Genomic DNA, 13,587 nt, shown 5'->3' on the forward strand with positions numbered 1-13,587 from the left:
ATAGTTTTGCATGCCCTCATAATAGTTTTGCGTTCCCTTGCAATTGTTTTGCGTTCACTCGCATTTGTTTTGCGTTCACTCGCAATACATTTTCCATGTCCTCGCAATAAGTTTTGCGTGTCCTCGCAATAGTTTTGCGTTCCCTCTCAATAGTTATGCGTTCCCTCGCAATAGTTTTGCGTGCCCTGACAATAGTTTTGCGTTCCCTCGCAATGCATTTTGCGTGCCCTGACAATAGTTTTACGTTCCCTCTCAATAGTTATGCGTTCCCTCGCAATAGTTTTGCGTGCCCTGACAATAGTTTTGCGTTCCCTCGCAATGCATTTTGCGTGCCCTGACAATAGTTTTGCGTTCCCTCTCAATAGTTATGCGTTCCCTCGCAATAGTTTTGCGTGCCCTGACAATAGTTTTGCGTTCCCTCGCAATGCATTTTGCGTGCCCTGATAATAGTTTTACGTTCCCTCGCAATACGTTTTGTGTGCCCTCGCAATAGTTTTGTTCCCTTGCAATAGTTTTGCATTCCCTTGCAATAGTTTGCATTCCCTCGCAATAGTTTTGTGTTCCCTAGCAATAGTTTTGTGTTCCCTTGCAATAGTTTTGTGTCACTCGCAATAAATTTTGCATTCCCTGCCAATTGTTTTGCGTTACCCTGCAATAGTTTTGCATTCACTTGCAATAGTTTTGCGTTCACTCGCAATACATTTTGCATGCCCTCGCAATACATTTTTTGAGCCCTCACAATAGTTTTGCATGCACATGCAATAGTTTGTGCGCCCTCATAATAGTTTTGCGTTCCCTCGCAATAGTTTTGCATTCACACGCAATTGTTTTGCATTCACACGCAATTGTTTTGCATTCACTCGCAATACATTTTCCGTGTCCTCGCAATAGTTTTGCATTCACTCGCAATTGTTTTGCATTCACTCGCAATAAGTTTTGCGTGTCCTCGCAATAAATGTTGTGTGCCTTCGCAATAAATTTTGCGTGCCCTCGCAATCAATTTTGCGTGCCCTCGCAATCAATTTTGCGTGCCCTCGCAATAGTTTTGCGTTCCCTGGCAACAGTTTTGCGTTCCATCGCAACAGTTTTGCGTGCCCTCGCAATAAGTGTTGTGTTCCCGCTCAATAAGTTTTGCGTGCCCTCGCAATAGTTTTGCATGCCAATGTTAAATTTCCTAATGTTTTACTACAGTAACCATATTTTAACCATGATATTCGTAGTAAAATCATAGTGATAATACAGGAAAACAGAAACTATGGTAATAAAAATCATAATTTTGTGGGTATCATGGTTTTACTATGCAAATACAATAGTTTATCATATGTGGTTTTACTATAGTAATATTGTGGTAACACTTTAAAATGAGGTTACACTTGTTAACATTAGTTAACAACATTACTTAACATGAACTAAGAATAAATAATAATTTTACAGCACTTATTTAACTTGGTTAATTTTTAACATATGACACATTTTAAAATAAACATATTTAAACACATTTTAAAATCAACACATTTTAAAATAAAAGTTGGATGTTTATATTAACTAATGCACTATGAACTAACATAAACTAACAATTTTTATATTAACTAACATTAACAAAGATTAATACATAGTGTACAAAATATTTTGTCCATTGTTAGTTAATGATACCTAATGCATTTACTAATGTTAACAAATGTAATCTTATAATAAAGTGCCACCAATATTGTAGACCGTATTAACCATAGTTTTTGGTGGAAAACATGTTTTTTCTATATTAATATTGCATGACTGTTGTATGTTGTTGTAGGCTAACCATTTTTATTTTATTTATCTTTTGAAGAAACCAATACAGTATACTGTATCCACATAATAACCATTTTACTATAGATTAACCATGGTTAATCTTGCGGTTAGCCATAGTTTTACTACAAAACCCGTGGTATCTGTAGTAAAATCAAAATAACCACGAAATTATGATTTATATTACCATAATTTGTTTTCCTGTATTATTACTATATTACTACAAATATCAAGGTTAAAATATGTTTATTTTAGTAAAATCATGGTAAACTTATTGCAAGGGAATGCAAAACTATTTCAGAAAAAAACAATAAAAAAAATTCCCACCCTGTCCTCTAAGGGAAAACATTGTGTCAAATAGTCAGTTAATTTCTGGAATATTTGCTATCAATAAATCGCATATCAGTATTATTATCTGCCGTTCTCTAGAAGATGCCCCTTACAAAAATATAATGTTCTGGCAAACCCCTATTTTCACATGCAAATGAGATGTGTGGCAAACATTTGCAACAAACCAAAAATTAATGGCAAGTTTGGAGCAAATAACGTTGAGTAACAATATTAACCACTAATATTGAGTAACGCCCATCTCAAACGCTTAAGCCATTTTCCCTGTGCAACTGCAGGGAAGGTCATAGGTCATAGTTTCATTGACTAGAATATTCTACGGCCCTCTTCACATCACTCAGACTAAAACTTTTCCATTCATGTCGACAGCTCCGTCACACACAGCGAAATCCACTCAAAAAACGGCAACATTTGTTCCTCCAAATCCCTCATTCTGCTTTTAACAAGGATGGCACATGCTCAGCTTTTATCTTGGCACACGATTTAAAGAATGACTCCATTAAAAAACACTTAATAACACAACCTAAGCACAGTTTCACAAACCCGTCCCGATCAATAAGAGGAAACGAGAAGAGGAAAAAAACGCTACACATGTTGAATAACTTTCATTATGTCTACAAACGTAAAGAGAAGCGTTTGATCAATATTCTCAGCACATCTCATGGGCCCGCTCTCCCTCTCTGAGAGATAAAAGTGAATCCACTCTTTCACTATATTTTATTTCTCGTTCGGCGTGAGAATTCATCGGACAGGCTCATGTCAGAACGTCAGACACGAAGGGCTGGTGCTTCTCGGAGCGGTTTTGTCCGGTGAAAGAACTTTAGCATGAGAATGAATCACTGCGTGCCCTTCTGCTCAAAGAAAACTGAACAACAGAGCACACGTCCCCTGTCAAAGGGGCCAAACAGGCGTGTGGCGTGTGTAACTGAACACAAACGATTATTCACAGTCTGCCTCTATTATGGATGAACAATGGCTGCTTTGGACGATGGACAAATTAGGGCACGCGTTGAGGAAGCGCGCGCGTGTGTGTGTGTGTGTGTGTTACTAACAAGTTCTAATCAGACACTGTGGACAAAAGAGGACTTGTGACAAACTGTGTTGCATGTCATTTATAACTTTTCAATTGAGGTTTGTGTGCAAAACAAGAAGTATTATATGGTGTTTTCTAAGGCAAGCATCACTTACTATTTAAACCACTAATACTAATTATTAAACCTCAGATTTCATCCAACATTGTTTGTGCTACAGACATGAATGATTCCTCAAATCATGTGGATTAAGGAGGAGATTTGTGCCATTTTTGCCTGGCAGGCGATAAAACAGGCGAAAACACAATACAATAGACTTGCATTGAGGGGACCGGCCCATTTCTAGAGACAGGAATATAAGCAACCACATAAAAACTCCCAGAACACCCTAACAACCAACCAAAACTACCTAAGCATCATGGTGGCGAGTTTTGCACAGGTACACATTTTCTTCACAAAATCTTAAAATCTAGTTGTTATAATTTAACAAATAATATTTTAAGTGTTTGAAGAATTCCACAGAGCTCAGTGGAAATTAACATAAAACATTATGTAGTATGAAAACATTAAAGACATTTTTTTTTTTTAAAGAAAATAAAGAAAATATTTTTTAAAAAAGGGAAAAAGTTGCACCAAATGTAATAGTTATTAAAAAAAAAATTGTACAAACAAATGTTAAATTTTGAGAGGAAACAAACAATATATAGAAAAGAAAGGGGCACTGAATATAGAAATTAATATAACATTTTTGTAGTACAATAACTTATTTATGTATTTATTTTTTATTGTATTTTTTTATTTATTTATTTATTTATTTTATTATTATAAAATATATAAATAAATATTAAATCAATATTACTATTATTATTAATTATTATTATTTTATTTTGTATTTTTCAAAACAATTGCCAACAATTCATATTAACGGAAAGTTAATAAATAAATCGTTTTTGCAAGGGCTGGATTGGGTATTGAAAAGCCTGTTTTAGTCAACCATAATACTGAGTAATGCCATGTCCATCTCAATACAGATTTATGCATTAAGTAAACAGGAAATACAGGTTTTAGATCTGAAATTGAACTTCTATTCAAATGAAAATGTGAATAACTTACAATAAGGTTGTATTCGTTAACATTAGTTTACATTATTCAACATTAACAATTAAAATACTTTTCAAGCACATATAAATCGAATGTTAATTTTAACATACTAATACATGTTTAAAATGAGAAGCTGCATATTTTAACATTGGTTAATGCACATGAACTAACAATGAACGTTTTATTTACATAAATTAACACTAACCAAGTTTATTAAATGTTGTAATAAAATTGTGTTCACTGTTAGTTTATGACACCTAAAAAATTAGCGTTACCAATAATTTTAAAAAGAAACTGTTCAAAAATATATATATAAAAAAAATATAAAATAATAAAACAAAATTAATATGAAAACCAAAATCTATATATATATATATATATATATTTATTTTTTTTTAATAAGGAAACAATCGATACATAAAATAAGAAATGTGCACTGAAAATAGAATTTAACAACATTTTTGTACAATTTTATTTATTTTTTTATAAAGAAAGAAATGTGGACTAAATATTTTCCAGAAGGCACTTGACTCTTGCCCGTGATTTAACCTGAGTGTTTGAGGCCGACATTATGAGGGTTTCGTGTGTGTGTGTGTGTGTGTGTGTGTGTGTGTGTGTGTGTGAATGTGAGTGAGTGTGCGTGTGTGTGTGTGAGTGAGTGCGTGAGTGAGTGTGTGAATGTGAGTGAGTGAGTGAGTGCGTGAGTGAGTGTGTGTGTGTGTGTGTGTGAGTGCGTGCGTGTGTGTGGGTGAATGTGAGTGAATGCGTGTGTGTGTGTGTGTGAGTGAATGTGAGTGAGTGCGTGTGTGTGAGTGAGTGTGTGCATGCGTGAGTGCGTGCATGTGTGAGTGAGTGCGTGCGCGTGTGTGAATGTGAGTGCGTGCGTGCGTGTGTGAATGTGAGTGCGTGCGTGCGTGTGTGTGAGTGAGTGCGTGTGTGTGTGTGTGAGTGCGTGTGTGTGTGTGAATGTGAGTGAGTGCGTGTGAATGCGTGCGTGTGTGAGTGCGTGTGTGTGTGAGTGCGTGTGTCTGTGCGCGTGTGTGAGTGAGTGTGCGTGAGTGTGTGCATGCGTGACTGCGTGAGTGTGTGAGTGAATGTGAGTGAGTGAGTGTGTGTATGAGTGAGTGTGAGTGAGTGAGTGTGTGTGTGTGTGTGTGTGTGTGTGTGAGTGTGTGCGTGAGTGTGTGCGTGTGTGTGCATGCGTGAGTGTGTGTGCATGTGTGAGTGCGTGAGTGTGTGAGTGAATGTGAGTGAGTGAGTGTGAGTGAATGTGAGTGAGTGAGTGTGTGTGTGTGTGTGTGTGCGTGAGTGTGTGAGTGAGTGTGAGTGAGTGTGAGTGAGTGTGTGTGTGTGTGTGTGCGTGAGTGTGTGAGTGAGTGTGAGTGAGTGTGTGCGTGTGTGTGTGCATGCGTGAGTGTGTGTTGTTTCTTGTGCTGGTTCCGTATTTGAAATATTTTGTCTTGGTGTGCACCATTTTTTTATTTGTAGTGAGAGAAGAATTTTTCATGTTGGCAGACTTAATTTTCAAGGCAAGCGTTCTCTTTGTTGTTACCTTGTTTGATCTGTCCCTGCATGGCCGGGCTGGAGACCTGTGGGCTGCTCTTTCTTGTGGTCTCAGGGGTCCCTGGTCTTGGGGGCCTGAAATACAAAAGGCCAAATGAAATATTTAACACACATCCGCAGCACAGAATTCAACATCAGACCAGCACGAATACACTGTGTGCACAAGCAGATACATGTGTATGTGAGTGTACAAACCTGGGTATTTATGCAGGTCTGTGTGTGTGTGTGTGTGTGTGTGTGTGTACAAGCTTGTGTGTGTCAGAGACACTAAAGCCCAAAACAAGTACTCAAGTACATGGGACCCAAAGCTTCTAGCTACACACGCTTGATTTCATGCATCTTTGCATTCTGAAATGTGTCTAAATGCATTTCATGACACAACCTAAGGATGTGTATTCTCAACACTGCCAAAAAGGGTGCTTTAGATGACATCAAATGTTTTCTTCTGATCCCTTTCAGAAACCACTTTTATGGCAGAGCAACAGTTTGAAGAGCTGGTTAAAGTTACTTAAACTGTTGACATTTTTATTACAATACATTTAAGCATAAATCAAATCATAAACAAAACTCAGTGAGGTTTATACTTAAAACAAGAAAAATATGGGGTAAGAAAAATCAACAACAAATATTCTCTGAAAACAAGTTTTGTTTTACACAGTTTTGCTTATGACGTAAAATGATCTCGTTTTAGAGGTGTAGCACACTTGAAGGAAGATGTCGACAAGCGTGTTGGATTAAGTTGGGTTCTTTTATTCAGCCAACAACATTGTTACAGAGCCATTCACAGACTATTGTTACAGCTAGCCAGTGCGGTGTGTACGTTTTTCTCAGCAGCGAACTAACTAACTCTCTCTTATTTTTCAGGTTCTATTTCAGGTTTTTTCCAGACACTCTCAGCTGCTATCGCCACCTGCTGGACACCAATTGCATGGCTGTAAGTATGCAAACAAATGCAAATGCATGAACTGAGTAATAAAACAATATTATAAAACTACTTTCCCACAAAGTTCACTGACAAATAAGGTTGTAAGAGGTGGAAAAAATGAGAAGTTTAACACACTTTTCTTACCAAAAAATAAAAAATAAAAAATACAAATAATGAATACATTTAAAAAAAAATATTTGGTGTAACCAAGTAAAATAAATTAAAATATATTCCTTGCACCTTGAATACATGAGAGTGTCATAATCATAAATGTAAAAAAATAAATTTTCAAACATGTTTTTCAAGGTTATCTTTTTTTTTTTTTTTTTTTTACAAATATCATGAATTTTTGAGTCATAAATATCAAGAGGTTTTCTCAGGGTTACTCCATTTGACCTGAACAAAATGTGCCTTCTCATAAAATTGTCGAAGTATCTGATATTCTTTGAAAACAAGCCGTTTTATGGCTTCTGTCAACATAAACAACAATGGCGGTTCCACCACATGACATTTTTTTATTTTTTTTTTAAGCCCTAGAAAAAAATAAAATCACTTTGAGTCAGAAATGTAAAACATATTAGTAATTTTTGTGTGAATAGCATTTTTAATATATTTTTGAGTAACTTAATAGATCAAAAGTATGACTGTCAAGTCACTGACCCTTAGATATTTTTACTAGAAAACAAGGCAAATTACTTTTTGTAGTGAAGAAGCTAAAATATAACATAGTTTTGATTTGTTTAACTTTTTTGGTTACTACATAATTCCCATACTTCCATTAGTGTTATTTTATAGGTTTTTTTTCTTTTGTGGATTTTTCCCCTTTTTCACCCAATTTGGATTCCCAGTGCGCTTTTAAGTCCTCGTGGTGGCGTAGTGATTCGCCTCAATCCGGGTGGCGGAGGACGAATCTCAGTTGCCTCCGTGTCTGAGACCATCAACCCGCGCATCTTATCACGTGGCTTGTTGAGTGCATTGCCACGGAGACATAGCACGTGTGGAGGCTTCACGCTATTCTCCGTGGCATCGGCGCTCAACTCACCACGCGTCCCAACGAGAACGAACCACATTATAGCGACCACGAGGAGGTAACCCAATGTGACTCTACCCTCCCTAGCAACCGGGCCAATTTGGTTGCTTAGGAGACCTGGCTGGAGTCACTCAGCACACCCTGGGATTCGAACTAGCGAGCTCCAGGGGTGGTAGCCAGCGTCTTTTACCACTAAGCTGCTCAGGCCCCTGTAATTTAATAGTTTTGATGACTTTACTGTTATTTTAAAATGTGGAACATAGTAATAATTAGGGGTGTAATGATTCACTCATCTCACGATTTCGTACAATACTCTCACGATACTTTAAAGCCTGAATCATGAAAAGTTAGGTTGGAAGGTTTTTTTAATTATTTTTAAGGCATATGCAAAACAGTTCCTTTCCGTTACTTACCAAAGGGGGGCGCTATATTGCAAAAAAATGTACGCTTAAAACGTTAAAGTCGCCGAATACATAAGTCAGGCATATGAGGTATCATTTGAAAGCTTAGAATCTGAACTTTTGAGAGATATCCATCACTTCTGCATTTATGTTTCTTAAAATAACAAAATAAGGTCTTAAAACATCCGCGTTGCAAATGAGCGCCACCTAGTGGTTATGTGGTAGAAATATTAATATGAATACAAAAGTCTTTAAAATAGTACTTATATAGACAAATCATACATCAAATGAAAGCTCTCGTTCTCACGAATGTGACTGTATAGTTTATTTTGTTGCACCCATACCACAGTTCGAAAGATTTTCAAAAGAATCACAAAGTGAAAGATGATTTCTGTAAGTCATCAACTCCAAGCGTCTCATTTATGCTCCGATAACTGCTGCAGGAAGCCCCAAGTAGCTAAAAACTTTATATCTGCTTTTACCTTAGGGAGTTTAAAAAAAATTGCCATTGTTTACATGTCTGTGAGCTTGCTTGGCTGAATAATCCAATGTTATATCTTAGATGTCCAGAACAAAATATGCCATCCAGCAGAAAGAGAATGCAAAACAAATCATCAGAAAATTAATGATAAAATGTTATATATCATCACAAAGGGGAGGATCTCAGCTTTCTAATGACACTTTGATTGAGCTTCTAGTCCACTCAGAGGCCGAGATATTTTATGAAAAATCTAGGGTAGTGCTTGAACTGAAAATTAGACTGAATGTCTATGGATGAGCACATCTGTGAGGACTAAAATGCGTTAGAGCGCCACCTACATTTCAAATCTGTTTATTGTGGTGGAGAAAAAAATATTTTTTATAGTGCTTGCTGCCATCTAGTGGAATGAATTAAGACTTTTCAAAGTGAGTTAGAGTGAACAGAACCAGAATTACATGTTTACAAAGTTAGGACAACAACAACAACAAAAAATATTTTGTTTTCCTTCAAAAAAACTTTGTTTATTATAAGATAATAAACCGAATACTATTTATGAATAATTTGAGTCTTTTGTTTTTATTTGGGGGGATTTCTGAAAAAATGTTTTCATGTGCACAAAATTATCAATAATAATAAAAAATTAGTAGAGGTGCATATCGAATATCGCCAAAAGGGTAAATATAACTACATTTAATTTTTCTAGCTATATCACACAGCCCTTCTCTTTTCATTCAGAGCTTTGTGGAAGATCTGTTCTCCTTATCTCTACTACAGGTCTTTCTCTCTTGAGTTTTTGTTGCTAATGCTCTATCATGTTTCCTGCGTCTCATCCTGTGATCATTCTTCTCTCTTCCACCTGTCATATTCACTGTAACAAGAGTGTGACCTCGTTAAACTCTCGGATGAACCTTCACTGAGATCTTTCTTTTCAGATTCTGCTCAGAATTCTAGTTTATGAAAGGCACTTTTTAAGGGGAGAGAATGTATGAAATAAATGCTTTCTGACTAAGTTTTTAGTGAGCTGCAAAAAAGACTAGTTTGACCTACTGAGTCAAAAGGCATTAAAGAGGAACTCAACAGAAGATGTATGTGTACAGGGAAAGTTTTAGACAGGTTGTTCAAAAGCTTTTATATTGTTTTTCCAGAAATACAATCCACTCAGAGTAGTGGTAGTCGTCATATCATGTAAAACCACTTTAGAAACATGTTCTTACATACAGAACTTAAAACTTCCTTTCAAGTCTGTCCAGAACATTTACTGAAACAAAACTGCCAAAACGGCTCATTCAGAAATCGTCATGATTATGACATCACAACTGTGAGCTCATTATAATGTGACTGCCCATATTTACATAACAACACCTTCAGCACTCAGTAAAGCTACATGATGAAAACAACCTCCAGCTAGGGCTGGACGATATGACGATATCTATATCACGGGGCGTTATAAAGTGTCAATCAATAGAGATTTTGCTATATCGTGTATATTACGTTTTGTAAAGATACATTTGCGCGGTTTGGGTGTATCTATTAGTGGGCAGGGATTCACGTGAGACTGAGAGAAATGAAGAGACATGGACAGGATTTTTCATGTGTTCATTGTTCATAAATGCTAAATATGCTTCTCATCTGACATGCACAGCTGTGTTTCATGCGATTGAAGTGTGCACGAGTCCAGCAGGCTTCTCGATATTTGTGCTCCAGAGACAGGAAAGCAGAGAGCGGGATCAGTTGCGCTACTCAATCCAGTTTCTCTCAATAACGCGCCGCAGTCCACAAAACTTACGTGATCCATTTAAGCTTTTTTCACCTTAAAGCATAATGGAGCAAGTCAAACATCTCAAATGGCTAGACAGCACCACATTTTAATCACCACTGACGAGAAAAACAGCTACAACACTGTGTCATGCGCCAAAAAAAAGATTTTAAACCATAACTAAAATTCTGTTCAAATTATGTTCGATATTTTAGAAAGAGAAACCGGCTATGTTTGCCTTCTGATATTCATATATTGTCTATAGAGATGACTTAAATAATTAAAAGCCTATAAGTGTTTATTTTCGTTAGATATTTTTTAGTTACAGTATGTAGTATTTTTGTTGTTGCAATGCTTTGAGAAGATGTTGAGTTTCTTAAGAAAAGTTTTTAATAATAATAATAATATTGGTATCATATCGGTAACATATCAGACTGAAATGTGGCATAATGTGAAATTTATCATCATGGTAAGGTAAAACTATTTTAATTTTATTTTTTAGCTTTAAGTATGTTTTTCAATTTCCAAATAAAGAGAAAATTATAAGAGGAAGCAGATTTTATTTATAAAGTATTTAATTCACTGACTGGAATATTCAAAAATAGACATTACAATAGATTTTATTTTTATATAATTTTTTTCTTTACGATTTTCCAGAAAATTAGGGATGCACCAATTTATCGGCCACCGATATTTATTGACCAATTATTGAAGAAATTTAAACCATCGGCAAAACGATTTTAAGCACGAAAACACAGATATGAAAAACCGATGGTTTATTTCTTAAAAATATCACACTTTTTTTTAAATTTGTGAATTCTAATGCACAATCCAGAAATAATGATAGCCACAGAATGTAGAAGGGTTGACACTCCTAAGGACAAGTCATATTTATTTTTTATTCTTTCTCGTTCTCACATTAATTAGGAAAAACCGTCGATATAGTTGTGAAAGTGGCACTTACCTATACATTACCGGTCAAAAGTTTTGAAACTCGACTGAAATGTTTCTCATGATCTTAAAAATCTTTTGATCTGAAGGCGTATGCTTAAATGTTTTAAATTAGTTTTGTAGACAAAAATATAATTGTGCCAACATATTAATTTATTTCATTATAAAACTAAAATGTAATAAAAAAAAAATAAAAAAAAAGTTTTTGAAATTGATGACTTGGACCAAATAATAAAGAAAAGCAGCCAATAAGTGCCCAACATAGATGGGAACTCCTTCAATACTGTTTAAAAAGCATCTCAGGGTGATACCTCAAGAAGTTGGTTGAGAAAATGTCAAGAGTACATGTCTGCAAATTCTAGACAAAGGGTGACTACTTTGAAGATGCTCAAATATAACACAGTTTTGATTTATTTTGGATTTTGTTTAGTCACAACATAATTCCCATAGTTCCATTTATGTTATTCCATAGTTTTGATGACTTTACTATTATTATAAAATGTTAAAGTGTTTCAAAACTTTTGACCAGTAGTGTACGTGATGAGGTAAAACCATCCAAAACGCTTTGAAACCAGCAAACTTTGACACTGGTATGTTATCCATTATGGCTGCACAATTGATTGAGTTAAGATTGAATTTGCAATACTGTCTTACGCCATTACTCAATCTTGAAAGTTTAAAAATAGACTGCATTCAGCGCTTCAATCAGAGCTTCAGTCAGCATTGTGTAAGCAAGCGGCACCCTCTAGCGGTGTGTCCATTATATCACAATAGAACTTAAAAGCGTGTTTTGTTCCTTTAGTAACTTTTTACTTTTCCATAATGTGGTTGACATTTCAGTGGAATTGCCTAACATATGCATAATTAATTTGTGATGTTCTATTTTACAGTACTAACATGTAAAATGTGAGTTCTATTGTTTTGAACATCAAAAACAGAAGTGCAAAAATAACCTTTTTCCACATCAATCGTCATGCTTTGATATTCATTTGTTTTTCAATATTTAAAAAAAATAAAATAAAAAGTATCTTCTATTTTCGGTTTCGGTCAAAATGTTTTATATCGGTGCATCCCTACAGAAAATGTTTACTTTATTGCAATGTATCGTTATTGTGAAATACAATTTTGGTCATGTCGCCCACCCCTATGTCCAGCAATCAGTTTTTCGGAGCATATTCTAAAAGATCCTAAAACTGCAGTTTAGAGGGAAAAGTCCAAACATCCACATACAGCAATAAAAGACTTTATAGATTATTGTCTCTAAAAATTCTACCACTTTTAGCTTGAGTGTGTAAGACTATTGGGAGGTTATTGAAAATACAATTTTCTGCGGACCACAGATGTCCATTTTAACTTTCCACTGCGTGACTCTGCCCTCCAAAGAGTTTAGAAAACAAATCTAAGATAAGACCATAAATGTGAAATTGCCTCATAAAAATCTGGTGGAAATGTTGCTCAGAGCATGAAAGATTGTGTGATGTTTTAATATCTGTCTGTCTGTGTATGCCATCTTTAGGAGAAATTTACTTTTCAATGACATACTTTTCCAATAGAAGGCCTGTTCTCTGGGTTTGGTATCACACAGGCATAGTTTACATGGGAAACATGAGAACTTTCTTGAAAAGAAACAAGTAAGCACAAAATAGTTTTAGAGAATTTGAGTGTTTGAAATGAAAGTATGTAACTGAAGTCACAAAACTTGTCAAGAACATACAGTATCCAGGTCATTTTTCACAAAATCAAAAGAAAGAATTAAGGAAGTATATTTAGAATTAAGCAAATGAGGCTTTTTGCACACTTTTTTTTTTTTTTTCCCTTTTTCACCCAATTTGGAATGCCAAATTCCCAATGCGCTTTTTTATTTTATTTTTAAGTCCTCGTGGTGGCGTAGTGATTCGCCTCAATTTGGGTGGCGGAGGATGAATCCCAGTTGCCTCCGTATCTGAGACCATCAATCTGTGCATCTTATCACGTGGCTTGTTGAGTGCGTTGCCACGGAGACATAGCGCATGTGGAGGCTTCACGCCATCCACCGCGGCATCCGCGCTCAACTCACCACGCGCCCCATCGAGAATGAACCACATTATAGCGACCACGAGAAGGTTACCCCATGTGACTCTACCCTCCCTAGCAACCGGGCCAATTTGGTTGCTTAGGAGACCTGGCTGGAGTCTCCCAGCACGCCCTGGGATTCGAACTAGCGAACTCCAGGGGT

The 13,587-nt window shown here is 35.9% G+C and overlaps 1 protein-coding gene across 3 annotated transcripts in view; it reads right to left on the reverse strand.

Annotated features, from left to right (window-relative positions):
• Positions 1 to 13,587, reverse strand: part of LOC127429231 (WD repeat-containing protein 7-like) — a 157,041-nt gene that overhangs the window by 96,004 nt on the left and 47,450 nt on the right. For all 3 annotated transcript variants that reach the window (XM_051678125.1, XM_051678124.1, XM_051678123.1), the window contains one exon: positions 5,818 to 5,903. In XM_051678125.1, the coding sequence (XP_051534085.1) occupies positions 5,818 to 5,903 (86 nt within the window). The remainder of the gene's footprint in view (positions 1 to 5,817; positions 5,904 to 13,587) is intronic.

The sequence above is a fragment of the Myxocyprinus asiaticus genome, chromosome 38 (assembly GCF_019703515.2).
Source record: "Myxocyprinus asiaticus isolate MX2 ecotype Aquarium Trade chromosome 38, UBuf_Myxa_2, whole genome shotgun sequence".
Classification (NCBI taxonomy): domain Eukaryota; kingdom Metazoa; phylum Chordata; class Actinopteri; order Cypriniformes; family Catostomidae; genus Myxocyprinus; species Myxocyprinus asiaticus.